At 46.8% G+C, this 27,552-nt stretch overlaps 2 protein-coding genes across 7 annotated transcripts in view; one reads left to right on the forward strand and one right to left on the reverse strand.

The window, feature by feature from the left end:
* Positions 1 to 3,263: 3,263 nt before the first annotated feature.
* Positions 3,264 to 27,444, reverse strand: LOC106595652 (DCN1-like protein 2). Of its 3 annotated transcripts, none has more exons than XM_045699579.2 (7): positions 27,309 to 27,444; positions 25,153 to 25,369; positions 22,681 to 22,849; positions 22,330 to 22,460; positions 8,051 to 8,133; positions 7,284 to 7,380; positions 3,264 to 6,940 (listed from the first exon to the last, which is right to left on the reverse strand). In XM_045699579.2, exons 2-7 carry the CDS (start codon positions 25,325 to 25,327, stop codon positions 6,861 to 6,863), a joined length of 735 nt encoding a protein of 244 aa, XP_045555535.1. In that variant the 5' UTR covers positions 25,328 to 25,369; positions 27,309 to 27,444; the 3' UTR covers positions 3,264 to 6,860. The 3 variants fall into 3 exon arrangements, with proteins under 3 accessions (XP_045555535.1, XP_045555534.1, XP_045555536.1); XM_045699578.2 differs by lacking the exon at positions 27,309 to 27,444 and adding an exon at positions 26,495 to 26,627; XM_045699580.2 differs by lacking the exon at positions 27,309 to 27,444 and adding an exon at positions 26,313 to 26,490.
* Positions 27,274 to 27,552, forward strand: part of slc9d1 (solute carrier family 9 member D1) — a 174,704-nt gene continuing 174,425 nt past the window's right edge. For all 4 annotated transcript variants that reach the window (XR_014381150.1, XR_014381152.1, XR_014381151.1 and 1 more), the window contains exon 1: positions 27,274 to 27,528. The gene's annotated coding sequence lies outside the window, so the exon portion shown is untranslated. The remainder of the gene's footprint in view (positions 27,529 to 27,552) is intronic.

Raw genomic sequence — 27,552 nt, forward strand, 5'->3', positions numbered from 1 at the left:
CGGGTTCTAGAGAACACAGGCTCCAGGTAGACAGAGTCTCTCTACGGGTTCTAGAGAACACAGGCTCCAGGTAGACAGTCTCTCTACGGCTTCTAGAGAACACAGGCTCCAGGTAGACAGAGTCTCTCTACGGGTTCTAGAGAACACAGGCTCCAGGTAGACAGAGTCTCTCTACGGGTTCTAGAGAACACAGGCTCCAGGTAGACAGAGTCTGTCTACGGGTTCTAGAGAACACAGGCTCCAGGTAGACAGAGTCTCTCTACGGGTTCTAGAGAACACAGGCTCCAGGTAGACAGTCTCTCTACGGGTTCTAGAGAACACAGGCTCCAGGTAGACAGTCTCTCTACGGCTTCTAGAGAACACAGGCTCCAGGTAGACAGAGTCTCTCAGAAACACTATAGTCCTCTTCTAGAAGCCTGAGATGGTGTTCCTCTGGTTAAACAGACAGAGCTATCTAGAGCTTCTCCGCAGCCTGCTGGTAAACAAAAACAGTCCACTGTCCGTCTGGTCCACCTATCCTCAGGGGACCTATAAGGCTCGCTGGTCTGGTAATCTAATGGTGTGTTCTTCCTAAACTGGATGGGGACGGGCCGTGGTTGGAGCTCTTTTTAACTGTGAACGGTAGCAGTACAGTCCCCACCCCCATAGCTCTCCAGCTCATCTATCAGCCTAATCACCAGTCACTCTCTCTCACTCAGTCTAACACACAAGGACACACACACACATCTTTATCAGCAGCCTCAGTGTGTGTGTAGAGGCACTGGGCTGCGATCAGGTGTCTCCTAAAAAGGCAATACCCTCGTCCCCAGAACTCCAGGGCTACAGCCAGGGCTGGAGGGTTAGAGGGCTGGAGGGTTAGAGGGCTGGAGGAAGGGAGGGTAGGAGGGTTAGAGGGCTGGATTAGAGGGCTGGATTAGAGGGCTGGAGGAAGGGAGGGTAGGAGGGTTAGAGGGCTGGATTAGAGGGCTGGATTAGAGGGCTGGAGGAAGGGAGGGTAGGAAGGTTAGAGGGCTGGAGGAAGGGAGGGTAGGAAGGTTAGAGGGCTGGAGGAAGGGAGGGTAGGAAGGTTAGAGGGCTGGAGGAGGGGTGGGTAGGATGGTTAGAGGGCTGGAGGAGGGGTGGGTAGGATGGTTAGAGGGCTGGAGGAGGGGTGGGTAGGATGGTTAGAGGGCTGGAGGAGGGGTGGGTAGGATGGTTAGAGGGCTGGAGGAGGGGTGGGTAGGATGGTTAGAGGGCTGGAGGAGGGGTGGGTAGGATGGTTAGAGGGCTGGAGGAGGGGAAGGTAGGAGGGTTAGAGGACTGGATTAGAGGCCTGGAGGAAGGGAGGGTAGGATGGTTAGAGGGCTGGAGGAAGGGAGGGTAGGAAGGTTAGAGGGCTGGAGGAGGGGTGGGTAGGATGGTTAGAGGGCTGGAGGAGGGGTGGGTAGGATGGTTAGAGGGCTGGAGGAGGGGAAGGTAGGAGGGTTAGAGGACTGGATTAGAGGGCTGGAGGAAGGGTGGGTAGGATGGTTAGAGGGCTGGAGGGCTAGAGGAGGGTTAGACTTCGGTTTCCAAACTTCGGCTTGCCTCCAGAACAATTTGTGTGTGCCCAAACAGCTGAAGAAACCCTCACCGAAATCCAAAACGAACAAAAATGTTGTCATAATATATGCACGAAGTCTACCGATCCGTTTTGGCTGGGAAGCATGTGGTAAAGGGGAGGACTGAAGCCCCAGGGCAATAACCAGGGCTGGAGGTTTAGAGGGCTGGAGCCCAAGAGGGCTGGAGGAGGGGAGGACTGAAGCCCCAGGGCAATAACCAGGGCTGGAGGGTTAGAGGACTGGAGCTCCAGGGTTATAACCAGGGCTGGAGGGTTAGAGGACTGGAGCTCCAGGGTTATAACCAGGGCTGGAGGAGGAGAGGACTGGAGCTCCAGGGTTATAACCAGGGCTGGAGGAGGAGAGGACTGGAGCTCCAGGGTTATAACCAGGGCTGGAGGAGGAGAGGACTGGAGCTCCAGGGTTATAACCAGGGCTGGAGGAGGAGAGGACTGGAGCTCCAGGGTTATAACCAGGGCTGGAGGAGGAGAGGACTGGAGCTCCAGGGTTATAACCAGGGCTGGAGGAGGAGAGGACTGGAGCTCCAGGGTTATAACCAGGGCTGGAGGAGGAGAGGACTGGAGCTCCAGGGTTATAACCAGGGCTGGAGGGTTAGAGGACTGGAGCTCCAGGGTTATAACCAGGGCTGGAGGGTTAGAGGACTGGAGCTCCAGGGTTATAACCAGGGCTGGAGGAGGAGAGGACTGGAGCTCCAGGGTTATAACCAGGGCTGGAGGAGGAGAGGACTGGAGCTCCAGGGTTATAACCAGGGCTGGAGGAGGAGAGGACTGGAGCTCCAGGGTTATAACCAGGGCTGGAGGGTTAGAGGACTGGAGCTCCAGGGTTATAACCAGGGCTGGAGGGTTAGAGGACTGGAGCTCCAGGGTTATAACCAGGGCTGGAGGAGGAGAGGACTGGAGCTCCAGGGTTATAACCAGGGCTGGAGGAGGAGAGGACTGGAGCTCCAGGGTTATAACCAGGGCTGGAGGAGGAGAGGACTGGAGCTCCAGGGTTATAACCAGGGCTGGAGGAGGAGAGGACTGGAGCTCCAGGGTTATAACCAGGGCTGGAGGAGGAGAGGACTGGAGCTCCAGGGTTATAACCAGGGCTGGAGGAGGAGAGGACTGGAGCTCCAGGGTTATAACCAGGGCTGGAGGAGGAGAGGACTGGAGCTCCAGGGTTATAACCAGGGCTGGAGGAGGAGAGGACTGGAGCTCCAGGGTTATAACCAGGGCTGGAGGAGGAGAGGACTGGAGCTCCAGGGTTATAACCAGGGCTGGATGAGGAGAGGACTGGGGGGGATGGATGGTAGGCTCTGTCAGATGGACCAGTAGGTCTAGTGTTGAGACCCCTTCCTTCCTTCCCTCCCCACTGGGGCAGGATAAGACTGGAGTGTTAATCAGCCCCCCTCCCTTGTTACCCCTCATCACCCCTAAACCCTCATTCTCACCAACAAACCAGCCCCCCTCTGCCTCAACCCCTCTCTCACAATCCCCCCCCCCTCCCTCATCCTTAACCTTTGCACCTAAACTGTCCCTAAAAGCTTCCCACCCTCTCATTCTGAACGGCGCTGCCCGTGCGCTCACAGACGCCGTAATGGGACAGAGACAACATTGTGATCTCTTAACATCTCTGTGATGCACTAATCTTTATGAAACCCTGAACAAAACAGATGGATACAAAGTCTCTCGTTCCATTTGTGTTAAAAACAACATGCTTTATTGACGGGACCTTCCTTTGCCAAAACAAAGTCATGTATAATGTCTCCATAGCAGAAAGATGACAAATGTTTTAAATGCTTTTTCTTTTCTCTCAGTGAAAATAATACTGATGTGATGAGCTGAATATGACTAACACACAGACAGTCAACACACTGGACACTCTCTCAGCGCGTACCGTAGTGTACCGTACCTCACCGTACCGTACCTCACCGTACCGTAGTGTACCGTACCTCACCGTACCGTAGTGTACCGTACCTCACCGTACCTCACCGTACCGTACCTCACCGTACCGTAGTGTACCGTACCTCACCGTACCTCACCGTACCTCACCTCACCGTACCTCACCGTACCGTACCTCACCGTACCTCACCGTACCGTAGTGTACCGTACCTCACCGTACCGTAGTGTACCGTACCTCACCGTACCGTACCTCACCGTACCGTAGTGTACCGTACCTCACCGTACCGTAGTGTACCGTACCTCACCGTACCTCACCGTACCGTACCTCACCGTACCTCACCGTACCGTACCTCACCGTACCGTAGTGTACCGTACCATAGTGTACCGTACCTCACCGTACCGTACCTCACCGTACCGTACCTCACCGTACCTCACCGTACCGTACCTCACCGTACCGTAGTGTACCGTACCATAGTGTACCGTACCTCACCGTACCGTAGTGTACCGTACCTCACCGTACCGTACCGTAGTGTACCGTACCTCACCGTACCGTACCGTACCGTACCGTACCTCACCGTACCGTAGTGTACCGTACCTCACCGTACCTCCCCGTACCGTAGTGTACCGTACCGTAGTGTACCGTACCGTACCGTAGTGTACCGTAGTGTACCGTACCGTGTGTGTGTGTGTGTGTGTGTGTGTGTGTGTGTGTGTGTGTAGTAGCTAGTAGACGTGTCTCAGTCTGGTCTGATGAAAGTACTATAACATTCACTTCACTGGGCTGTCTAGCAGTAACCCATGACGACTAACCAAAACAACACTAACAACTGAAACTGTTTAAAAACAGAACTGGGGCATGTTGACAAGCATTTCACTACACCTGCAATAACATCTGATAAACACCTGTATGTGACCAATAACATGAGATTTGATTTAAACTGCTGCTGTAGACTGAATACGATTCATAGATTCAACTATGAACTATATACAGTGCTGTAGACTGAATACGATTCATAGATTCAACTATGAACTATATACAGTGTTGTAGACTGAATATGATTCAACTATGAACTATATACAGTGTTGTAGACTGAATATGATTCATAGATTCAACTATGAACTATATACAGTGTTGTAGACTGAATATGATTCAACTATGAACTATATACAGTGTTGTAGACTGAATACGATTCATAGATTCAACTATGAACTATATACAGTGTTGTAGACTGAATATGATTCAACTATGAACTATATACAGTGTTGTAGACTGAATATGATTCAACTATGAACTATATACAGTGTTGTAGACTGAATACGATTCAACTATGAACTATATACAGTGTTGTAGACTGAATACGATTCAACTATGAACTATATACAGTGTTGTAGACTGAATACGATTCAACTATGAACTATATACAGTGTTGTAGACTGAATATGATTCAACTATGAACTATATACAGTGTTGTAGACTGAATATGATTAATAGATTCAACTATGAACTATACACAGTGTTGTAGACTGAATACAATTCAACTATGAACTATATACAGTGTTGTAGACTGAATACAATTCAACTATGAACTATATACAGTGTTGTAGACTGAATACAATTCAAATATGAACTATACACAGTGTTGTAGACTGAATATGATTCATAGATTCAACTTCCTGTGCGTTGCTTGTGAAAATCAAAGAAGTGCCAGACCAACAGTCTGGTCTCTGGTGATGTGAGCAGTTACACCCCAAACAAACCAACTCAGATCAAACAGAAAGCTTGGAGACATGGCACATCCCAAATGGACAAACCTGTTCCCTATATAGTGCACTACTTTTCACCAGTACTATATAGGGAATAGGGTACAGTTTGGGACACGGCCTAGAAATCTGAGGACCTCGTACACATTTCAAAAACTTCTTCCTCTCTCTCATGATTATAAATGTCATTGTGTCTTTTTTATATTGTATTCATTATTCTAAAATGGTATATCTATACATGAATCCTATGGTTCCAGTATGTTCCAACTGTAGCAATAGTATTTCTGCTGGTGTTGAGCTTTAAAGCATGCTGCTCTGTTGGTCGGTCCAGTTCTATCTGAATACCACAGTGGATCTGAACTGGGCCTGTATTCCTAAAGCGTCTCAGAGTAGTAGTGCTGATCTAGGATCAGGTCCTCTCTGTTCATGTGATCTCACTCATTATTATCTAAACGGCTAAACTGATCCCAGATCAGCACTAGGATCTGGTCCTCTCTAGTATTCATTATTATCTAAAAGGCCAAACTGATCCCAGATCAGCACTAGGATCTGGTCCTCTCTGGTATTCATTATTATCTAAAAGGCCAAACTGATCCCAGATCAGCACTAGGATCTGGTCCTCTCTGGTATTCATTATTATCTAAAAGGCCAAACTGATCCCAGATCAGCACTCCTGCTCTCAAACGCTTTGTGGATACAGACCCTGAACCTCACATATTAACAACAAAACTGACCCAACTTTTACACGTTAGATTGAAATGGAAGCAGAACATTACACTGGCGTTGGATTGGATGACGACCACATCCCTCACCTCTGATTCGATGAGAAGAAACTCAATGATAATAATAAAAAAGTTGTTGTTGTTCTTCCGTCCACGCAGCCGCTTAACGCTCAACATGCAGAACCTCCAAGCTCCTAGTTCATCCATCGTGGGCCGGCAGAGAGGACACGTCTAACTACTGTGGGATCAGACCACAGGAGGCTGGTGGCACCTTAATAGGGGAGGACGGGCTCGTGGTAATGACTGGATCTGAATCAGTGGAATGGTATCAAATACAAACACATGGTTTCCATTCCATTCGCTCCATTCCAGACATTATTATGAGCCGTCCTCCCCTCAGCAGCCTCCACTGGATCAAATATCACACCCTTCTGTCGGTCTGCTGCAGAGAGCAAACCGGCCATCCCTCTCTGCCGTTCTGTTTGCTCTCCCTGGTCGTTCTTTAGTAAGGAGGGGGCGGGGCCGGGTGGGGGGGTGGGACCAGAGCACCAGTTCTAGAATCTATAGACACACCCACTGATCTGATGGTGGCTGGTGTATGGTACTGTAGTCGCTGGCCGATCAGTTTGATCCAGCCAGCCAATGGGAGCAGAGCTCATAGCTCCGCGACAATCCCACCCCCTGCTGACAGCCCGCCTCCCGGAGTGACTCAGTCCCAAAACAAAGAAAAAGATAACTTCCTCTTCCTGTTGTTGTTTTCCTTCTCTCCGATTGGCTGTCATGTCGCTCCCCAGCCCCTGATTGGCAGCTCAGTCTCACAAACTTGGACAGTCTTGTAGAAGTCTCTTTTTGGCTGGTGTGTATAAAATCCTCAGCCCCTGCTGGGAACTGGGTATGACCTATATGGTTTTACGCTTGCCCCCTGTCACGATTGGCCGGGCAAATTCCACAAAATCGTCTATGAGGACGGGCCAAGCTCCTGAGTGGACAGAAAAGGGTCACATGATTAGCTGCATAGTTAGTGATTGGCAGAAATGTTTTGATAGTGATTGCACTGTATGGTAGAAGTCCCAATCCCTAACTGCTGACTCCAGGTCAGATCTTAGTTATACGCCTAGTGGTTATGGATATGGGGGTAGAGGAATCCTGGATCTGAGGTCAGGGTGGGCAGGGTGTATGTTTTATTGGTCCTACAGAAATATTTGGCTGCGTTTCAAATGGCACCCTAATCCATATCTAGTGCACTATGGCGCCTGGTCAAAAGTAGAGCACAGGAAAAGGTGCCATTTGGGACCCATCCTTAATAGGTGGTTATATCTCACCTTCCTCGTCGTAGTTGGACATGTCGTCTGCGATCATGTTACCAAAGTCCAGTAGCAGGTTCCACGTGTCTTTGGGGATCGACCGCTTATGATGCTCCTGCATTAATCACACAGATAGATGACATCAGAGATTATGATGCTCCTGCATTAATCACACAGATAGATGACATCAGAGATTATGATGCTCCTGCATTAATCACACAGACAGATGACATCAGAGATTATGATGCTCCTGCATTAATCACACAGATAGATGACATCAGAGATTATGATGCTCCTGCATTAATCACACAGATAGATGACATCAGAGATTATGATGCTCCTGCATTAATCACACAGATAGATGACATCAGAGATTATGATGCTCCTGCATTAATCACACAGATAGATGACATCAGAGATTATGATGCTCCTGCATTAATCACACAGATAGATGACATCAGAGATTATGATGCTCCTGCATTAATCACACAGATAGATGACATCAGAGATTATGATGCTCCTGCATTAATCACACAGATAGATGCACAGAGATTATGATGCTCCTGCATTAATCACACAGATAGATGACATCAGAGATTATGATGCTCCTGCATTAATCACACAGATAGATGACATCAGAGATTATGATGCTCCTGCATTAATCACACAGACAGATGACATCACCAGAGACTATGGATACATGGAGGAAACCCCTAGACTCTGTCCAGAGTAGTACATTATTTAGGGAACAGCCATTAATACAGACTGGCATCCACTCCACTCACCAATAGAAACCTGTTCCAGAGGTCCAGGAACTTGAATCGACCTGTTAGAACCAGGTTCCAGTAGGCTACAGCCATCTCCAGGTCTGATAGAGAGAGAAGAGGGGTTAGTAACACCATCAGTAGGCTACAGCCATCTCCAGGTCTGATAGAGAGAGAAGAGGGGTTAGTAACACCATCAGTAGACTACAGTCATCTCCAGGTCTGATAGAGAGAGAAGAGGGGTTAGTAACACCATCAGTAGTCTACAGTCATCTCCAGGTCTGATACAGAGAGTAGAGGGGTTAGTAACACCATCAGTAGACTACAGTCATCTCCAGGTCTGATACAGAGAGTAGAGGGGTTAGTAACACCATCAGTAGTCTACAGACTACAGGTCTGATACAGAGAGAAGAGGGGTTAGTAACACCATCAGTAGACTACAGTCATCTCCAGGTCTGATACAGAGAGTAGAGGGTTAGTAACACCATCAGTAGTCTACAGACTACAGGTCTGATACAGAGAGAAGAGGGGTTAGTAACACCATCAGTAGACTACAGACTACAGGTCTGATACAGAGAGTAGAGGGGTTAGTAACACCATCAGTAGACTACAGACTACAGGTCTGATACAGAGAGAAGAGGGGTTAGTAACACCATCAGTAGTCTACAGACTACAGGTCTGATACAGAGAGAAGAGGGGTTAGTAACACCATCAGTAGTCTACAGACTACAGGTCTGATACAGAGAGAAGAGGGGTTAGTAACACCATCAGTAGTCTACAGACTACAGGTCTGATACAGAGAGTAGAGGGGTTAGTAACACCATCAGTAGTCTACAGTCATCTCCAGGTCTGATACAGAGAGTAGAGGGGTTAGTAACACCATCAGTAGTCTACAGACTACAGGTCTGATACAGAGAGAAGAGGGGTTAGTAACACCATCAGTAGTCTACAGACTACAGGTCTGATACAGAGAGTAGAGGGGTTAGTAACACCATCAGTAGTCTACAGTCATCTCCAGGTCTGATAGAGAGAGTAGAGGGGTTAGTAACACCATCAGTAGTCTACAGACTACAGGTCTGATAGAGAGAGTAGAGGGGTTAGTAACACCATCAGTAGTCTACAGACTACAGGTCTGATACAGAGAGTAGAGGGGTTAGTAACACCATCAGTAGACTACAGTCATCTCCAGGTCTGATACAGAGAGTAGAGGGGTTAGTAACACCATCAGTAGACTACAGACTACAGGTCTGATACAGAGAGTAGAGGGGTTAGTAACACCATCAGTAGACTACAGTCATCTCCAGGTCTGATACAGAGAGAAGAGGGGTTAGTAACACCATCAGTAGTCTACAGACTACAGGTCTGATACAGAGAGTAGAGGGGTTAGTAACACCATCAGTAGACTACAGACTACAGGTCTGATACAGAGAGTAGAGGGGTGACAGGGAGGTTAAACATCATTAGGGCGGTGCAGTGGTCTCAGGCTAGAGATTCTGGGTTGAGTCCAGGCTCGGTTGCAGCCGGCCGCGACTGGGAGACTCATGGGGCGGTGCACAATTGGGCCAGCATCATCCAGGTTAGGGGAGGGTTTGACCGGCAGGGATGTTCTTGTCCCATCATGCTCTAGCGACTCCTGTGGTGGGCCGGGCGCAGTACATGCTGACCAGGTCGCCAGGTGTACGGTGTTTCCTCCGACACATTGGTGCGGCTGGCTTCCGGGTTAAGTGGCGTTGTGTCAAGAAGCAGTGCAGCTTGGTTGGGTTGTGTTTCAGAGGACTCACCTTCACCTCTCCTGAGTCCGTACGGGAGTTGCAGCGATGAGACAAGACTGCGCCCGGCCCGCCACAGGAGTCATTAGAGCGCGATGGGAAATGGACATCCCGGGCCGGCCAAACCCTCCCCTAACCCGGACGACGCTGCCTCATGAGTCTCCCTGTCGCGGCCGGCTGCGACACAGCCTGGGATCGAACCAGGATCTGTAGTGACGCCTCAGCAGTGCCTTGGAAAGCTGCACCACTCGGGAGGGTGTTATGTTTTTCTGTTTCTATGGAGTCGGAATAGTTTGATAACATAACTGTTGACCTTGGAGTTAGTGTGTGACTGAGAGCGACAGAGATAAAGAGAGAGAGAGCGACAGAGATAAAGAGAGAGAGAGAGCGACAGAGGTAAAGAGAGAGAGAGCGACAGAGAACGAGAGAGAGAGCGACAGAGAAAGAGCGACAGAGATAAAGAGAGAGAGAGCGACAGAGATAAAGAGAGAGAGAGCGACAGAGAAAGAGAGCGACAGAGAAAGAGAGCGACAGAAAGAGAGCGACAGAGAAAGAGAGCGACAGAGAAAGAGATAGAGAGAGAGCGACAGAGATAAAGAGAGAGCGACAGAGATAAAGAGAGAGCGACAGAGATAAAGAGAGAGAGAGAGCGACAGAGATAAAGAGAGAGAGAGAGCGACAGAGATAAAGAGAGAGAGAGAGCGACAGAGGTAAAGAGAGAGAGAGCGACAGAAAGAGAGAGAGCGACAGAGAAAGAGAGAGAGCGACAGAGAAAGAGAGAGAGCGACAGAGAAAGAGAGAGAGCGACAGAGAAAGAGAGAGAGAGCGACAGAGATAGAGAGAGAGAGAGAGCGACAGAGAAAGAGAGAGCGACAGAGAAAGAGAGAGAGAGCGACAGAAAGAGAGAGAGCGACAGAGATAAAGAGAGAGAGAGAGCGACAGAGAAAGAGAGAGAGAGCGACAGAGAAAGAGAGAGAGCGACAGAAAGAGAGAGAGATAAGAGAGAGAGCGACAGAGATAAAGAGAGAGAGCGAGCGACAGAGATAAAGAGAGAGAGAGCGACAGAGAGAGAGAGAGCGACAGAGAAAGAGAGAGAGCGACAGAGATAAAGAGAGAGAGAGCGACAGAGAAAGAGAGCGACAGAGAAAGAGAGCGACAGAGAAAGAGAGCGACAGAGAAAGAGAGAGAGAGCGACAGAGAAAGAGAGAGAGAGCGACAGAAAGAGAGAGAGAGCGACTGAGATAAAGAGAGAGAAAGAGCGACAGAGGTAAAGAGAGAGAGAGCGACAGAGGTAAAGAGAGAGAGAGCGACAGGTAAAGAGAGAGAGCGACAGAGAAAGAGAGAGAGCGACAGAGAAAGAGAGAGAGCGACAGAGATAAAGAGAGAGAGAGCGACAGAGATAAAGAGAGAGAGAGCGACAGAGATAAAGAGAGAGAGAGCGACAGAGAAAGAGAGAGAGCGACAGAGATAAAGAGAGAGAGAGCGACAGAGATAAAGAGAGAGAGAGCGACAGAGATAAAGAGAGAGAGAGCGACAGAGATAAAGAGAGAGAGAGCGACAGAGATAAAGAGAGAGAGAGCGACAGAGGTAAAGAGAGAGAGAGCGACAGAGGTAAAGAGAGAGAGAGAGCGACAGAGGTAAAGAGAGAGAGAGAGCGACAGAGGTAAAGAGAGAGAGCGACAGAGGTAAAGAGAGAGAGAGCGACAGAGGTAAAGAGAGAGAGAGCGACAGAGGTAAAGAGAGAGAGCGACAGAGAAAGAGAGAGAGCGACAGAGATAAAGAGAGAGAGAGCGACAGAGATAAAGAGAGAGAGAGCGACAGAGATAAAGAGAGAGAGAGCGACAGAGGTAAAGAGAGAGAGAGCGACAGAGGTAAAGAGAGAGAGAGCGACAGAGGTAAAGAGAGAGAGAGCGACAGAGGTAAAGAGAGAGAGAGCGACAGAGGTAAAGAGAGAGAGAGCGACAGAGAAAGAGAGAGAGAGCGACAGAGAAAGAGAGAGAGCGACAGAGATAAAGAGAGAGAGAGAGCGACAGAGAAAGAGAGAGCGACAGAGATAAAGAGAGAGAGAGAGCGACAGAGAAAGAGAGAGCGACAGAGAAAGAGAGAGCGACAGAGAAAGAGAGAGCGACAGAGAGAGAGAGCGACAGAGATAAAGAGAGAGAGAGCGACAGAGATAAAGAGAGAGAGAGCGACAGAGATAAAGAGAGAGACAGAGAAAGAGAGCGACAGAGAAAGAGAGCGACAGAGAAAGAGAGCGACAGAGAAAGAGAGCGACAGAGAAAGAGAGCGACAGAGATAAAGAGAGAGAGAGCGACAGAGATAAAGAGAGAGAGAGCGACAGAGATAAAGAGAGAGAGCGACAGAGATAAAGAGAGAGAGCGAAAGAGATAAAGAGAGAGAGAGCGACAGAGATAAAGAGAGAGAGAGCGACAGAGATAAAGAGAGAGAGAGCGACTGAGAAAGAGAGAGAGAGCGACTGAGAAAGAGCGACTGAGAAAGAGAGAGAGAGCGACTGAGAAAGAGCGACTGAGAGAGAGCGACTGAGAAAGAGAGAGAGAGCGACTGAGAAAGAGAGCGACAGAGATAAAGAGAGAGAGAGCGACAGAGATAAAGAGAGAGAGAGCGACAGAGATAAAGAGAGAGAGAGCGACAGAGATAGAGAGCGACAGAGAAAGAGAGAGAGCGCGACAGAGATAAAGAGAGAGAGCGCGACAGAGATAAAGAGAGAGAGAGCGACAGAGATAAAGAGAGAGAGAGCGACAGAGATAAAGAGAGAGAGCGACAGAGATAAAGAGAGAGAGAGCGACAGAGATAAAGAGAGAGAGCGACAGAGATAAAGAGAGAGAGCGACAGAGATAAAGAGAGAGAGCGACAGAGATAAAGAGAGAGCGACAGAGATAGAGAGAGAGAGAGCGACTGAGATAAAGAGAGAGAGAGCGACTGAGATAAAGAGAGAGAGAGCGACTGAGATAAAGAGAGAGAGAGCGACTGAGATAAAGAGAGAGAGAGCGACAGAGATAAAGAGAGAGAGCGACAGAGATAAAGAGAGAGAGAGAGAGCGACAGAGATAAAGAGAGAGAGAGAGCGACAGAGATAAAGAGAGAGAGAGAGCGACAGAGATAAAGAGAGAGAGAGCGACAGAGATAAAGAGAGAGCGACAGAGATAGAGAGAGAGAGCGACAGAGATAAAGAGAGAGAGCGACAGAGATAAAGAGAGAGAGCGACAGAGATAAAGAGAGAGAGCGACAGAGATAAAGAGAGAGAGCGACAGAGATAAAGAGAGAGAGAGCGACAGAGATAAAGAGAGAGAGCGACAGAGATAAAGAGAGAGAGCGACAGAGATAAAGAGAGAGAGAGCGACAGAGAAAGAGAGAGCGACAGAGAAAGAGAGAGCGACAGAGAAAGAGAGAGCGACAGAGAGAGAGAGCGACAGAGATAGAGAGAGAGCGACAGAGATAAAGAGAGAGAGAGCGACAGAGATAAAGAGAGAGAGAGCGACAGAGATAAAGAGAGAGAGAGCGACAGAGAAAGAGAGCGACAGAGAAAGAGAGCGACAGAGAAAGAGAGCGACAGAGATAAAGAGAGAGAGAGCGACAGAGATAAAGAGAGAGAGCGACAGAGATAAGAGAGAGAGCGACAGAGATAAAGAGAGAGAGAGCGACAGAGATAAAGAGAGAGAGAGCGACAGAGATAAAGAGAGAGAGAGCGACAGAGATAAAGAGAGAGAGAGCGACAGAGATAAAGAGAGAGAGAGCGACAGAGATAAAGAGAGAGAGAGCGACAGAGATAAAGAGAGAGAGAGCGACTGAGAAAGAGAGAGAGAGCGACTGAGAAAGAGCGACTGAGAAAGAGAGAGAGAGCGACTGAGAAAGAGCGACTGAGAGAGAGCGACTGAGAAAGAGAGAGAGAGCGACTGAGAAAGAGAGCGACAGAGATAAAGAGAGAGAGAGCGACAGAGATAAAGAGAGAGAGAGCGACAGAGATAAAGAGAGAGAGAGCGACAGAGATAGAGAGAGAGAGCGACAGAGATAAAGAGAGAGAGCGCGACAGAGATAAAGAGAGAGAGCGCGACAGAGATAAAGAGAGAGAGAGCGACAGAGATAAAGAGAGAGAGAGCGACAGAGATAAAGAGAGAGAGCGACAGAGATAAAGAGAGAGAGAGCGACAGAGATAAAGAGAGAGAGAGCGACAGAGATAAAGAGAGAGAGCGACAGAGATAAAGAGAGAGAGCGACAGAGATAAAGAGAGAGCGACAGAGATAGAGAGAGAGAGCGACAGAGATAGAGAGAGAGAGCGACTGAGATAAAGAGAGAGAGAGCGACTGAGATAAAGAGAGAGAGAGCGACTGAGATAAAGAGAGAGAGAGCGACAGAGATAAAGAGAGAGAGCGACAGAGATAAAGAGAGAGAGAGAGAGCGACAGAGATAAAGAGAGAGAGAGAGCGACAGAGATAAAGAGAGAGAGAGCGACAGAGATAAAGAGAGAGCGACAGAGATAGAGAGAGAGAGCGACAGAGATAAAGAGAGAGAGCGACAGAGATAAAGAGAGAGAGCGACAGAGATAAAGAGAGAGAGCGACAGAGATAAAGAGAGAGAGAGCGACAGAGATAAAGAGAGAGAGAGCGACAGAGATAAAGAGAGAGAGAGCGACAGAGATAAAGAGAGAGCGACAGAGATAGAGAGCGACAGAGATAGAGAGCGACAGAGATAAAGAGAGCGCGACAGAGATAAAGAGCGACAGAGATAAAGAGAGAGAGAGCGACAGAGATAGAGAGAGAGAGCGACAGAGATAAAGAGAGAGAGGAGGTGGCATTTAGGGACAATACCAGTATCACCATAGTCGTTAGTATCGTCGCAAGAAAACCAACACGAAGAGGATTTAACTTGTTTAGGAAAACAGCCCTAATGTTGGAATCAAACTTTATGTTGTCATCCAGTCTCATGTATTTATTACCCAGCTATAGAACACTATGTCTAACACACAGCAGGTTATTAATCAAACTTTATGTTGTCATCCAGTCTCATGTATTTATTACCCAGCTATAGAACACTATGTCTAACACACAGCAGGTTATTAATCAAACTTTATGTTGTCATCCAGTCTCATGTATTTATTACCCAGCTATAGAACACTATGTCTAACACACAGCAGGTTATTAATCAAACTTTATGTTGTCATCCAGTCTCATGTATTTATTACCCAGCTATAGAACACTATGTCTAACACACAGCAGGTTATTAATCAAACTTTATGTTGTCATCCAGTCTCATGTATTTATTACCCAGCTATAGAACACTATGTCTAACACACAGCAGGTTATTAATCAAACTTTATGTTGTCATCCAGTCTCATGTATTTATTACCCAGCTATAGAACACTATGTCTAACACACAGCAGGTTATTAATCAAACTTTATGTTGTCATCCAGTCTCATGTATTTATTACCCAGCTATAGAACACTATGTCTAACACACAGCAGGTTATTAATCAAACTTTATGTTGTCATCCAGTCTCATGTATTTATTACCCAGCTATAGAACACTATGTCTAACACACAGCAGGTTATTAATCAAACTTTATGTTGTCATCCAGTCTCATGTATTTATTACCCAGCTATAGAACACTATGTCTAACACACAGCAGGTTATTAATCAAACTTTATGTTGTCATCCAGTCTCATGTATTTATTACCCAGCTATAGAACACTATGTCTAACACACAGCAGGTTATTAATCAAACTTTATGTTGTCATCCAGTCTCATGTATTTATTACCCAGCTATAGAACACTATGTCTAACACACAGCAGGTTATTAATCAAACTTTATGTTGTCATCCAGTCTCATGTATTTATTACCCAGCTATAGAACACTATGTCTAACACACAGCAGGTTATTAATCAAACTTTATGTTGTCATCCAGTCTCATGTATTTATTACCCAGCTATAGAACACTATGTCTAACACACAGCAGGTTATTAATCAAACTTTATGTTGTCATCCAGTCTCATGTATTTATTACCCAGCTATAGAACACTATGTCTAACACACAGCAGGTTATTAATCAAACTTTATGTTGTCATCCAGTCTCATGTATTTATTACCCAGCTATAGAACACTATGTCTAACACACAGCAGGTTATTAATCAAACTTTATGTTGTCATCCAGTCTCATGTATTTATTACCCAGCTATAGAACACTATGTCTAACACACAGCAGGTTATTAATCAAACTTTATGTTGTCATCCAGTCTCATGTATTTATTACCCAGCTATAGAACACTATGTCTAACACACAGCAGGTTATTAATCAAACTTTATGTTGTCATCCAGTCTCATGTATTTATTACCCAGCTATAGAACACTATGTCTAACACACAGCAGGTTATTAATCAAACTTTATGTTGTCATCCAGTCTCATGTATTTATTACCCAGCTATAGAACACTATGTCTAACACACAGCAGGTTATTAATCAAACTTTATGTTGTCATCCAGTCTCATGTATTTATTACCCAACTATAGAACACTATGTCTAACACACAGCAGGTTATTAATCAAACTTTATGTTGTCATCCAGTCTCATGTATTTATTACCCAGCTATAGAACACTATGTCTAACACACAGCAGGTTATTAATCAAACTTTATGTTGTCATCCAGTCTCATGTATTTATTACCCAGCTATAGAACACTATGTCTAACACACAGCAGGTTATTAATCAAACTTTATGTTGTCATCCAGTCTCATGTATTTATTACCCAACTATAGAACACTATGTCTAACACACAGCAGGTTATTAATCAAACTTTATGTTGTCATCCAGTCTCATGTATTTATTACCCAGCTATAGAACACTATGTCTAACACACAGCAGGTTATTAATCAAACTTTATGTTGTCATCCAGTCTCATGTATTTATTACCCAGCTATAGAACACTATGTCTAACACACAGCAGGTTATTAATCAAACTTTATGTTGTCATCCAGTCTCATGTATTTATTACCCAACTATAGAACACTATGTCTAACACACAGCAGGTTATTAATCAAACTTTATGTTGTCATCCAGTCTCATGTATTTATTACCCAGCTATAGAACACTATGTCTAACACACAGCAGGTTATTAATCAAACTTTATGTTGTCATCCAGTCTCATGTATTTATTACCCAGCTATAGAACACTATGTCTAACACACAGCAGGTTATTAATCAAACTTTATGTTGTCATCCAGTCTCATGTATTTATTACCCAGCTATAGAACACTATGTCTAACACACAGCAGGTTATTAATCAAACTTTATGTTGTCATCCAGTCTCATGTATTTATTACCCAGCTATAGAACACTATGTCTAACACACAGCAGGTTATTAATCAAACTTTATGTTGTCATCCAGTCTCATGTATTTATTACCCAGCTATAGAACACTATGTCTAACACACAGCAGGTTATTAATCAAACTTTATGTTGTCATCCAGTCTCATGTATTTATTACCCAGCTATAGAACACTATGTCTAACACACAGCAGGTTATTAATCAAACTTTATGTTGTCATCCAGTCTCATGTATTTATTACCCAGCTATAGAACACTATGTCTAACACACAGCAGGTTATTAATCAAACTTTATGTTGTCATCCAGTCTCATGTATTTATTACCCAGCTATAGAACACTATGTCTAACACACAGCAGGTTATTAATCAAACTTTATGTTGTCATCCAGTCTCATGTATTTATTACCCAGCTATAGAACACTATGTCTAACACACAGCAGGTTATTAATCAAACTTTATGTTGTCATCCAGTCTCATGTATTTATTACCCAGCTATAGAACACTATGTCTAACACACAGCAGGTTATTAAAGGACCAGAGACTTGTCTGCTTCCTGCTTTCATTTTAGCCATGGAAAATGTACTGCGATACTGGTATCATCACAGCCCTGGTGACATTACAGTGTCTGACAGAGAGTTACAGCCCTAGTGACATTACAGTGTGACAGAGAGTTACAGCCCTAGTGACATTACAGTGTCTGACAGAGAGTTACAGTCCTAGTGACATTACAGTGTCTGACAGAGAGTTACAGCCCTAGTGACATTACAGTGTCCGACAGAGAGTTACAGTCCTAGTGACATTACAGTGTCTGACAAAGACCAAGCTCCCGTGCAGCAGCTCTATTTCCTTTTCCAACAGCCAGATCAATCGCCTTCAACTTGAAAGCTGCATCATATGCATTTCTCCTTGTCTTTGCCATGATGAGGGTGACAAAATGACTACCGTAATCAGAATGATGGGAAGTTTGAGAGCGCTCGATTTAATCTAAACAGTAAACAAAACAGTTGTTTGACCTTAACCTGTTCGGCAATTTCATTGGTCTAATGAAAGCTTCATGCTGCCAAAAAACTGAGCACGTCACAGAATGTGTTTTTATATTTTTTTGAAAAAAAAAATTGAAAGCAGGAAAAATCCATATATTAGCCGCGTCATTGTTTAAGCCGCGAGGTTCAAAGCTGGGAAAAAAGTTGCGGCTTATAGTCCGGAATGTACGGTACTGCTGCTCTATGAGCCATGCTGAGGAGAGGGCCTTGAGTCTGATAGGTAGTCTACTGTTACTGTGTAATAACAGCTTTACACATAGATCACCTATCAAGCTACACAGACACCAGGGTGGGTCCCAAATAGAGCTCCATTCCCTGTATAGTCACTACTTCTGACCAGAGCCCTATGGGCGCACTAGTGCACTATTTAGGGAACTGGGTGCCATTTGAGATGCTACCCAGGGGATTCCCTGGATGATGAGATGAGATGAGATGCTACCCAGGGGATTCCCTGGATGATGAGATGAGATTCTACCCAGGGGATTCCCTGGATGATGAGATGAGATGCTACCCATCTCAGCCCTAGTGACATTACAGTGTCTGACAGAGAGTTACAGAGAGAGAGACATTACAGTGTCCGACAGAGTTACAGTCCTAGTGACATTACAGTGTCTGACAGAGAGTTACAGCCCTAGTGACATTACAGTGTCTGACAGAGAGTTACAGAGAGAGAGACATTACAGTGTCTGACAGAGAGTTACAGCCCTAGTGACATTACAGTGTCTGACAGAGAGTTACAGAGAGAGAGACATTACAGTCAGATGAGTTTTGACAATGGGGCCTACTGTTGTTCCAGGAACTTAGCTGGGTCGTCATAACAACACAGACCAGCAGAAACAACAACCAGAACAAAGTTGTCCCATCCAGGGAATCCCCTGGGTAGCATCTCATCTCATCATCCAGGGAATCCCCTGGGTAGCATCTCATCTCATCATCCAGGGAATCCCCTGGGTAGCATCTCATCTCATCATCCAGGGAATCCCCTGGGTAGCATCTCATCTCATCATCCAGGGAATCCCCTGGGTAGCATCTCATCTCATCATCCAGGGAATCCCCTGGGTAGCATCTCATCTCATCATCCAGGGAATCCCCTGGGTAGCATCTCATCTCATCATCCAGGGAATCCCCTGGGTAGCATCTCATCTCATCATCCAGGGAATCCCCTGGGTAGCATCTCATCTCATCATCCAGGGAATCCCCTGGGTAGCATCTCATCTCATCATCCAGGGAATCCCCTGGGTAGCATCTCATCTCATCATCCAGGGAATCCCCTGGGTAGCATCTCATCTCATCATCCAGGGAATCCCCTGGGTAGCATCTCATCTCATCATCCAGGGAATCCCCTGGGTAGCATCTCATCTCATCATCCAGGGAATCCCCTGGGTAGCATCTCATCTCATCATCCAGGGAATCCCCTGGGTAGCATCTCATCTCATCTCATCATCCAGGGAATCCCCTGGGTAGCATCTCAAATGGCACCCAGTTCCCTAAATAGTGCACTAGTGCGCCCATAGGGCTCTGGTCAGAAGTAGTGACTATACAGGGAATGGAGCTCTATTTGGGACCCACCCTGGTGTCTGTGTAGCTTGATAGGTGATCTATGTGTAAAGCTGTAAAGCTACACAGTAACAGTAGACTACCTATCAGACTCAAGGCCCTCTCCTCAGCATGGCTCATAGAGCAGCAGTACCGTACATTCCGGACTATAAGCCGCAACTTTTTTCCCAGCTTTGAACCTCGCGGCTTAAACAATGACGCGGCTAATATATGGATTTTTCCTGCTTTCAATTTTTTTTTTCAAAAAAATATAAAAACACATTCTGTGACGTGCTCAGTTTTTTGGCAGCATGAAGCTTTCATTAGACCAATGAAATTGCCGAACAGGTTAAGGTCAAACAACTGTTTTGTTTACTGTTTAGATTAAATCGAGCGCTCTCAAACTTCCCATCATTCTGATTACGGTAGTCATTTTGTCACCCTCATCATGGCAAAGACAAGGAGAAATGCATATGATGCAGCTTTCAAGTTGAAGGCGATTGATCTGGCTGTTGGAAAAGGAAATAGAGCTGCTGCACGGGAGCTTGGTCTTAATGAGTCGATGATAAAACGTTGGAAACAGCAGCGTGAGGAACTGACTCAGTGCAAAAAGACAACTAAAGCTTACTGCTAATTTTTTATTTTTTGTTACAAGCCGTGTTTCGTTAAAGCCTATTTATTTTTGTTACAAGCCGTGTTTCGTTAAAGCCTATTTATTTTTGTTACAAGCCGTGTTTCGTTAAAGCCTATTTATTTTTGTTACAAGCCGTGTTTCGTTAAAGCCTATTTATTTTTGTTACAAGCCGTGTTTCGTTAAAGCCTATTTATTTTTGTTACAAGCCGTGTTTCGTTAAAGCATATTTATTTTTGTTACAAGCCGTGTTTCGTTAAAGCCTATTTATTTTTGTTACAAGCCGTGTTTCGTTAAAGCCTATTTATTTTTGTTACAAGCCGTGTTTCGTTAAAGCCTGTGTAAAGTTCATTTGTTTCAATGTACCGGTAGGCACCTGCGGCTTATAGACATGTGCGGCTTATTTATGTTCAAAATAATATATATTTTTTAAATTCAGTGGGTGCAGCTTATATTCAGGTGCACTTAATAGTCCGGAAATTACGGTAGTTAAACTAGAGCCAGTGTTGTGAAGGGGAAGCTCTTTACTTACCTGATAGGATAATTCATTGTTTTCCATCTAAAAGCCGTTCTTCCTGTTTGCTGCCTGGCTGGTACTGACTGAGACAGAACTACATCACAAGGCTGATGCTAAACCACTATAGTTATCTACCAATGTTCCCCAGGAGGAAAACTACACCAGGGTTAGGAAAACTACACCAGGGTTAGGACAACTACACCAGGGTTAGGACAACTACACCAGGGTTAGGACAACTACACCAGGGTTAGGACAACTACACCAGGGTTAGGACAACTACACCAGGGTTAGGACAACTACACCAGGGTTAGGAAAACTACACCAGGGTTAGGACAACTACACCAGGGTTAGGACAACTACACCAGGGTTAGGAAACTACACCAGGGTTAGGAAACTACACCAGGGTAAGGACAACTACACCAGGGTTAGGACAACTACACCAGGGTTAGGACAACTACACCAGGGTTAGGACAACTACACCAGGGTTAGGACAACTACACCAGGGTTAGGACAACTACACCAGGGTTAGGACAACTACACCAGGGTTAGGAAACTACACCAGGGTTAGGACAACTACACCAGGGTTAGGAAAACTACACCAGGGTTAGGAAAACTACACCAGGGTTAGGAAAACTACACCAGGGTTAGGAAAACTACACCAGGGTTAGGACAACTACACCAGGGTTAGGAAACTACACCAGGGTTAGGACAACTACACCAGGGTTAGGACAACTACACCAGGGTTAGGAAACTACACCAGGGTTAGGACAACTACACCAGGGTTAGGAAAACTACACCAGGGTTAGGACAACTACACCAGGGTTATGAAAACTACACCAGGGTTATGAAAACTACACCAGGGTTAGGAAACTACACCAGGGTTAGGACAACTACACCAGGGTTAGGAAAACTACACCAGGGTTAGGAAAACTACACCAGGGTTAGGACAACTACACCAGGGTTAGGACAACTACACCAGGGTTAGGACAACTACACCAGGGTTAGGAAACTACACCAGGGTTAGGACAACTACACCAGGGTTAGGACAACTACACCAGGGTTAGGAAACTACACCAGGGTTAGGACAACTACACCAGGGTTAGGAAAACTACACCAGGGTTAGGAAACTACACCAGGGTTAGGACAACTACACCAGGGTTAGGACAACTACACCAGGGTTAGGAAACTACACCAGGGTTAGGAAACTACACCAGGGTTATGAAAACTACACCAGGGTTATGAAAACTACACCAGGGTGAAAGACCTTCTCCTCAAACACAGTACTGGACCAACCAGGGTTTGACTAAACCTCTCTGTCTGGACACAATATTTACCAAAACCTCTCCACTTTCAGAGCATTTTCCCAGAAAGACATGTGGAAGGCTTACCTAGTCCCTTCTGTCCAGGGTTCTTACCTAGTCCCTTCTGTCCAGGGTTCTTACCTAGTCCCTTCTGTCCAGGGTTCTTACCTAGTCCCTTCTGTCCAGGGTTCTTGGCGAAGTTGAAGGTGAACTGATAGAAGTCTTTAAACTTGGCCGTGTCTTTGACTTCCTGCTCTAGTCTGGGGAGCAGAGCCTTCAGCTTCTCTGGACTGTCACAGCTACGGAGCGCACACACACACACACACACACACACACACACACACCTTCTTATTGGAGTCCAGCTAATACCTGCCGACCTCTGTTTCAAAACGTTTAGTTGTCCAATAACAACACCTGCTTTCATTTTACATTTCAAAACATTTAGAAAAAATGTTTCCTACTGAACAGTGAACACAACTGCGTGGCGCAGAAAGATGACATCACAGAAAGCTAGCTCACCCCAGCTCGGCCATGCCGTCGAGGAACTCCTTCCTGCTGAACTCACACTGTGTGGCGGCACGGAACTTCCAGGCCACCACCAGAACACTCCTACTGGCCGGGTCCAGGGTGAGGTCATCACAGAACAGCTGGATCCCATCGATACCGATCTTATTGTCATCCTGGGGGTCTGGAGAGGAACAACACAACAACACAGATACATTACACTGCTACATTACATACAAACTTTGTTCTTCATATACACCCACAGAGCACAGTACACACCTAATCCTAACTCTCCACCTCTCCTCTCCCCAGTACACACACCTCTCCCCTCTTCCTCTCCCCAGTACACACACCTCTCCCCTCTTCCTCTCCCCAGTACACACACCTCTCCCCTCTTCCTCTCCCCAGTACACACACCTCTCCCCTCTTCCTCTCCCCAGTACACACCTAATCCTAACACTCTCCACTCTCCCTCTCTCCAGTACACACACACACACACCTCTCCCCTCTTCCTCTCCCCAGTACACATTTACATTTTAGTCATTTAGCAGACGCTCTCGTCCAGAGCGACTTACAGTAGTGAATGCATACATTTCATTTCATGCATATTTTTTTTTGTACTGGCCCCCCGTTGGAATCGAACCCATAACCCCGGCGTTGCAAACACCATGCTCTACCAACTGAGCTACAGGGAAGACTACACCTCTCCCCAGTACACACCTAATCCTAACACTCTCCACCTCTCCCTCTCTAGTACACACACACCTCTCCTCTCCCCAGTACACACACTACACCCCCTCTTCCATCCCCTCTCCTCTCCCCAGTACACACACTACACCCCCTCTTCCATCCCCTCTCCTCTCCCCAGTACACACACTACACCCCCTCTTCCATCCCCTCTCCTCTCCCCAGTCACACACTACACCCCCTCTTCCATCCCCTCTCCTCTCCCAGTACACACACTACACCCCCTCTTACATCCCCTCTCCTCTCCCCAGTACACACACTACACCCCCTCTTTCATCCCCTCTCCTCTCCCCAGTACACACACTACACCCCCTCTTCCATCCCCTCTCCTCTCCCCAGTACACACACTACACCCCCTCTTCCATCCCCTCTCCTCTCCCCAGTACACACACTACACCCCCTCTTACATCCTCTCCTCTCCCCAGTACACACACTACACCCCCTCTTCCATCCCATCTCCTCTCCCCAGTACACACACTACACCCCCTCTTCCATCCCCTCTCCTCTCCCCAGTACACACACTACACCCCCTCTTCCATCCCCTCTCCTCTCCCCAGTACACACACACCACACACCTCTCCTCTCCCCAGTACACACACTACACCCCCTCTTCCATCCCCTCTCCTCTCCCCAGTACACACACTACACCCCTCTCCATCTCCTCTCCCCAGTACACACACTACACCCCCTCTTCCACCCCCTCTCCTCTCCCCAGTACACACACTACACCCCCTCTCCATCCTCTCTCCTCTCCCCAGTACACACACTACACCCCCTCTTCCATCCCCTCTCCTCTCCCCAGTACACACACACACACTACACCCCCTCTTCCATCCCCTCTCCCCAGTACACACACTACACCCCCTCTACCATCCTCTCTCGCCAGTACACACACTACACCCCCTCCTCCATCCCCTCTCCCCAGTACACACACTACACCCCCTCTTCCATCCTCTCTCCCCAGTACACACACTACACCCCCTCTACCATCCTCTCTCCCCAGTACACACACTACACCCCCTCTACCATCCCCTCTCCTCTCCCCAGTACACACACTACACCCCCTCTACCATCCTCTCTCCCCAGTACACACACTACACCCCCTCTACCATCCTCTCTCCCCAGTACACACACTACACCCCCTCTACCATCCTCTCTCGCCAGTACACACACTACACCCCCTCTTCCATCCCCTCTCCCCAGTACACACACTACACCCCCTCTTCCATCCTCTCTCCCCAGTACACACACACTACACCCCCTCTTCCATCCCCTCTCCCCAGTACACACACCGCACCCCCTCTTCCATCCTCTCTCCCCAGTACACACACACTACACCCCCTCTACCATCCTCTCTCCCCAGTACACACACCGCACCCCCTCTTCCATCCTCTCTCCCCAGTACACACACCACACCCCCTCTTCCATCCTCTCTCCCCAGTACACACACCGCACCCCCTCTTCCATCCTCTCTCCCCAGTACACACACACTACACCCCCTCTTCCATCCCCTCTCCCCAGTACACACACTGCACCCCCTCTTCCATCCCCTCTCCCCAGTACACACACCGCACCCCCTCTTCCATCCCCTCTCCCCAGTACACACACTACACCCCCTCTACCATCCCCTCTCCCCAGTACACACACTACACCCCCTCTACCATCCTCTCTCCCCAGTACACACACTACACCCCCTCTACCATCCTCTCTCCCCAGTACACACACTACACCCCCTCTTACCTTTGTAGCGGTTGTAGAGCTGCTCTAGCTTCTTGCGATCCACAGAGGTTTTCATGGATTCTTTATAGTAGAGGTCGGGGTTCTGGAAGTAGTTGTCTGTGGCCACCTCTAGTTTCCAGTCATTCTGGGTCAGGCAGTACACAGCTGTCCTCTCCCCAGACTGAGTAAAGGTCATGAACTGACGAACCTTGTCCTTTTGAGACGACTTCAGCTTATGCTGCAGGAGAGGAGACACACACAGTTGAGATATTGACAGGTGCACACAGACACACACACACACACACACACACACACACACACACATATATATACAAAGAGAGGCAGGTTATCCATCGACCTTTGACCCCTGACAGACTGCTCTTCAGGTCACCTGCTGAGGTCATCAGGTCAGGTTCTGCAGAAACATGACAGATAAATCCCCCACTACCGAGACTACAGTCTGTAACTATCTGTTGAAGAACACTTCCATTTCTTTCAGATGTTGATTTCTCTCTGCAGAACAGCATCTTTAGACAGAGAGGGTTGTCTGAGTCCTGCCAGTCAATGACAGCACCGGTGTTCTGTTCAACACATCCTTTTGACTGGAAACTTGACTTTCTTCACAACCTGCACTCCCCAAAATATTGTACATCTATATAGAATCATACGCCATATATGGGAGCCTGAGGGACAATCCGTTAGAAACGGGAAATACATCGGTGTCGGGATGACCAGATCGTGATGTTAACATTCTGCAATGATCTAAACGGTCGTCGGGACCGATAACGGAACGGGATCAATAACACATACTGGCAGCAGGCATTACATCACTCATCACCGTGAGCAAGGCACAGCGTGAAAAAACAACAACCGTTTTTTCCTGGAAACAACGGCGGGGTTGGTACACAACCACGGAGTCCCTTCGAATCAGAACAGTGTCTATGTCGGTGCAGTGCGAGATGGTTATAACCGTGAGAAGACAACTGCCCGCCCGTCTTGCAGACCTGACCCTATCCTCTCGCTCTGGACCCGCCCGATGGTAGCGGCCTCTCCCGCGACCCAGTTCCCAAGCCAGCGCGTAAGGACAGCCCCTCTCTGTTCCAACGCAAAGGCGACATACCAACCAGGGAAAAAGGTAAGTGTTGCAAGTGCGGGTGTCCACGCTCACAATAACAACTGACCTTCCATTTCCCTCATAAATTGCAACAGTGAACGATACACTGGCAATGCGACACTGCCAGAGGACACCCCGTTTCCCGTTATAGAGAGCCTTCATAGCGTGCCTCCCAAAACATTTCCAGCTATACACTTCGTACCATGGGTTTGTTCACTAGTTTATGTTTATCCATTTGATCTAACCTACCATTTTATCACCCTCTGTTTGGCCAACTTGATATCCCAATACCCCTTGTACGCCTGCGCGGGAGGTCAGCGCTACCGCAAGGGAAAGTTTGAGGGTCTAAACTGGGACTTGTAGTTCTTGGGATAATCAGTGATCGTGGTCAAGTTGTGGCCTTGTTCTGTGCACTTCTGAACATGGATAGTGATGACATTGTATGCATATAAACAGTTGCATAAAATGTTAATTATGTAAAATAATGTGATTCATCGCAGGTAAAAATGTACTTGCACAATGCTATTGACTAGCTGTGATGAGTTTATGTTCATGGTCTATAGAGCTAGTACAGTAGCTAAATAAAGCAGTCAAACAACTTTATAACTGTGTAGATTTTTCCAAGGGCAGTTACTTGTGAAAAACGCCACCTGATAAAACTACATATCCCAGATATCCGCGCAGATATCCAACCAATCGTTGTGATTTGTTTCGGAAGTGAAGTGAAAAATAACTACAATGTAACATTTTATTACGGTACCGCAAACTTAATTCACCACAAACAACCTGATTAAAATGTTGTTAACATGTTACGAGAAATTGGACTTCAAATTCTCATTTTGTGGAGCTTACTGTCAATGTTGAAGAAGTTAGAAAAGTTCGGAGCCGTACTAACCTGACGTTAGTTAGTTAGCATTAGCCATCAAGCTAACCTAGTAGGCGCGAGCAGGTTTGACAGCTTTCAGCATTCATATCTAACCTTGCTAAAACATCGGGCACGCAAATGTCATTTATAAAGAGCAATAGCGCAATATTGAACAATACATTTGACTCAAATGCATACCTGACAGACGTAGCTAAGCCGTTTGTTGCGGTCAACCGTAGGGGTCTTGGAAATGCATTAAGTTTGTCGCCCTGTGTGTAGTTGAATGCCTGCTCTAAGGCTCAACGTTGGCTAGAGCTATGTGGCGATTGGGGAGGGGTGGCATTACAAGAGCACGATTGTTTTCCCTCTTCTACTGTGGAGTTTAGGACTGAGAGAGGACGACGTAGCACACTAGCTAGTAGGTAGCTGTCTAACATTTTAC

This window comes from Salmo salar, chromosome 17 (genome assembly GCF_965601325.2).
Source record: "Salmo salar chromosome 17, fSalSal1, whole genome shotgun sequence".
Classification (NCBI taxonomy): Eukaryota; Metazoa; Chordata; class Actinopteri; order Salmoniformes; family Salmonidae; genus Salmo; species Salmo salar.

Excerpts from the sequence above, each read along its gene's own strand:
- LOC106595652 (XM_045699578.2), bottom strand. Across the intron at positions 8,134-22,329 it reads CCCTGGACAGAAGGGACTAG|ACCTGGAGATGGCTGTAGCC; the intron begins GTAAGAACCCTG and ends TCTCTCTATCAG. Across the intron at positions 6,941-7,283 it reads GTCCAACTACGACGAGGAAG|GAGCTTGGCCCGTCCTCATA; the intron begins GTGAGATATAAC and ends CTGTCCACTCAG.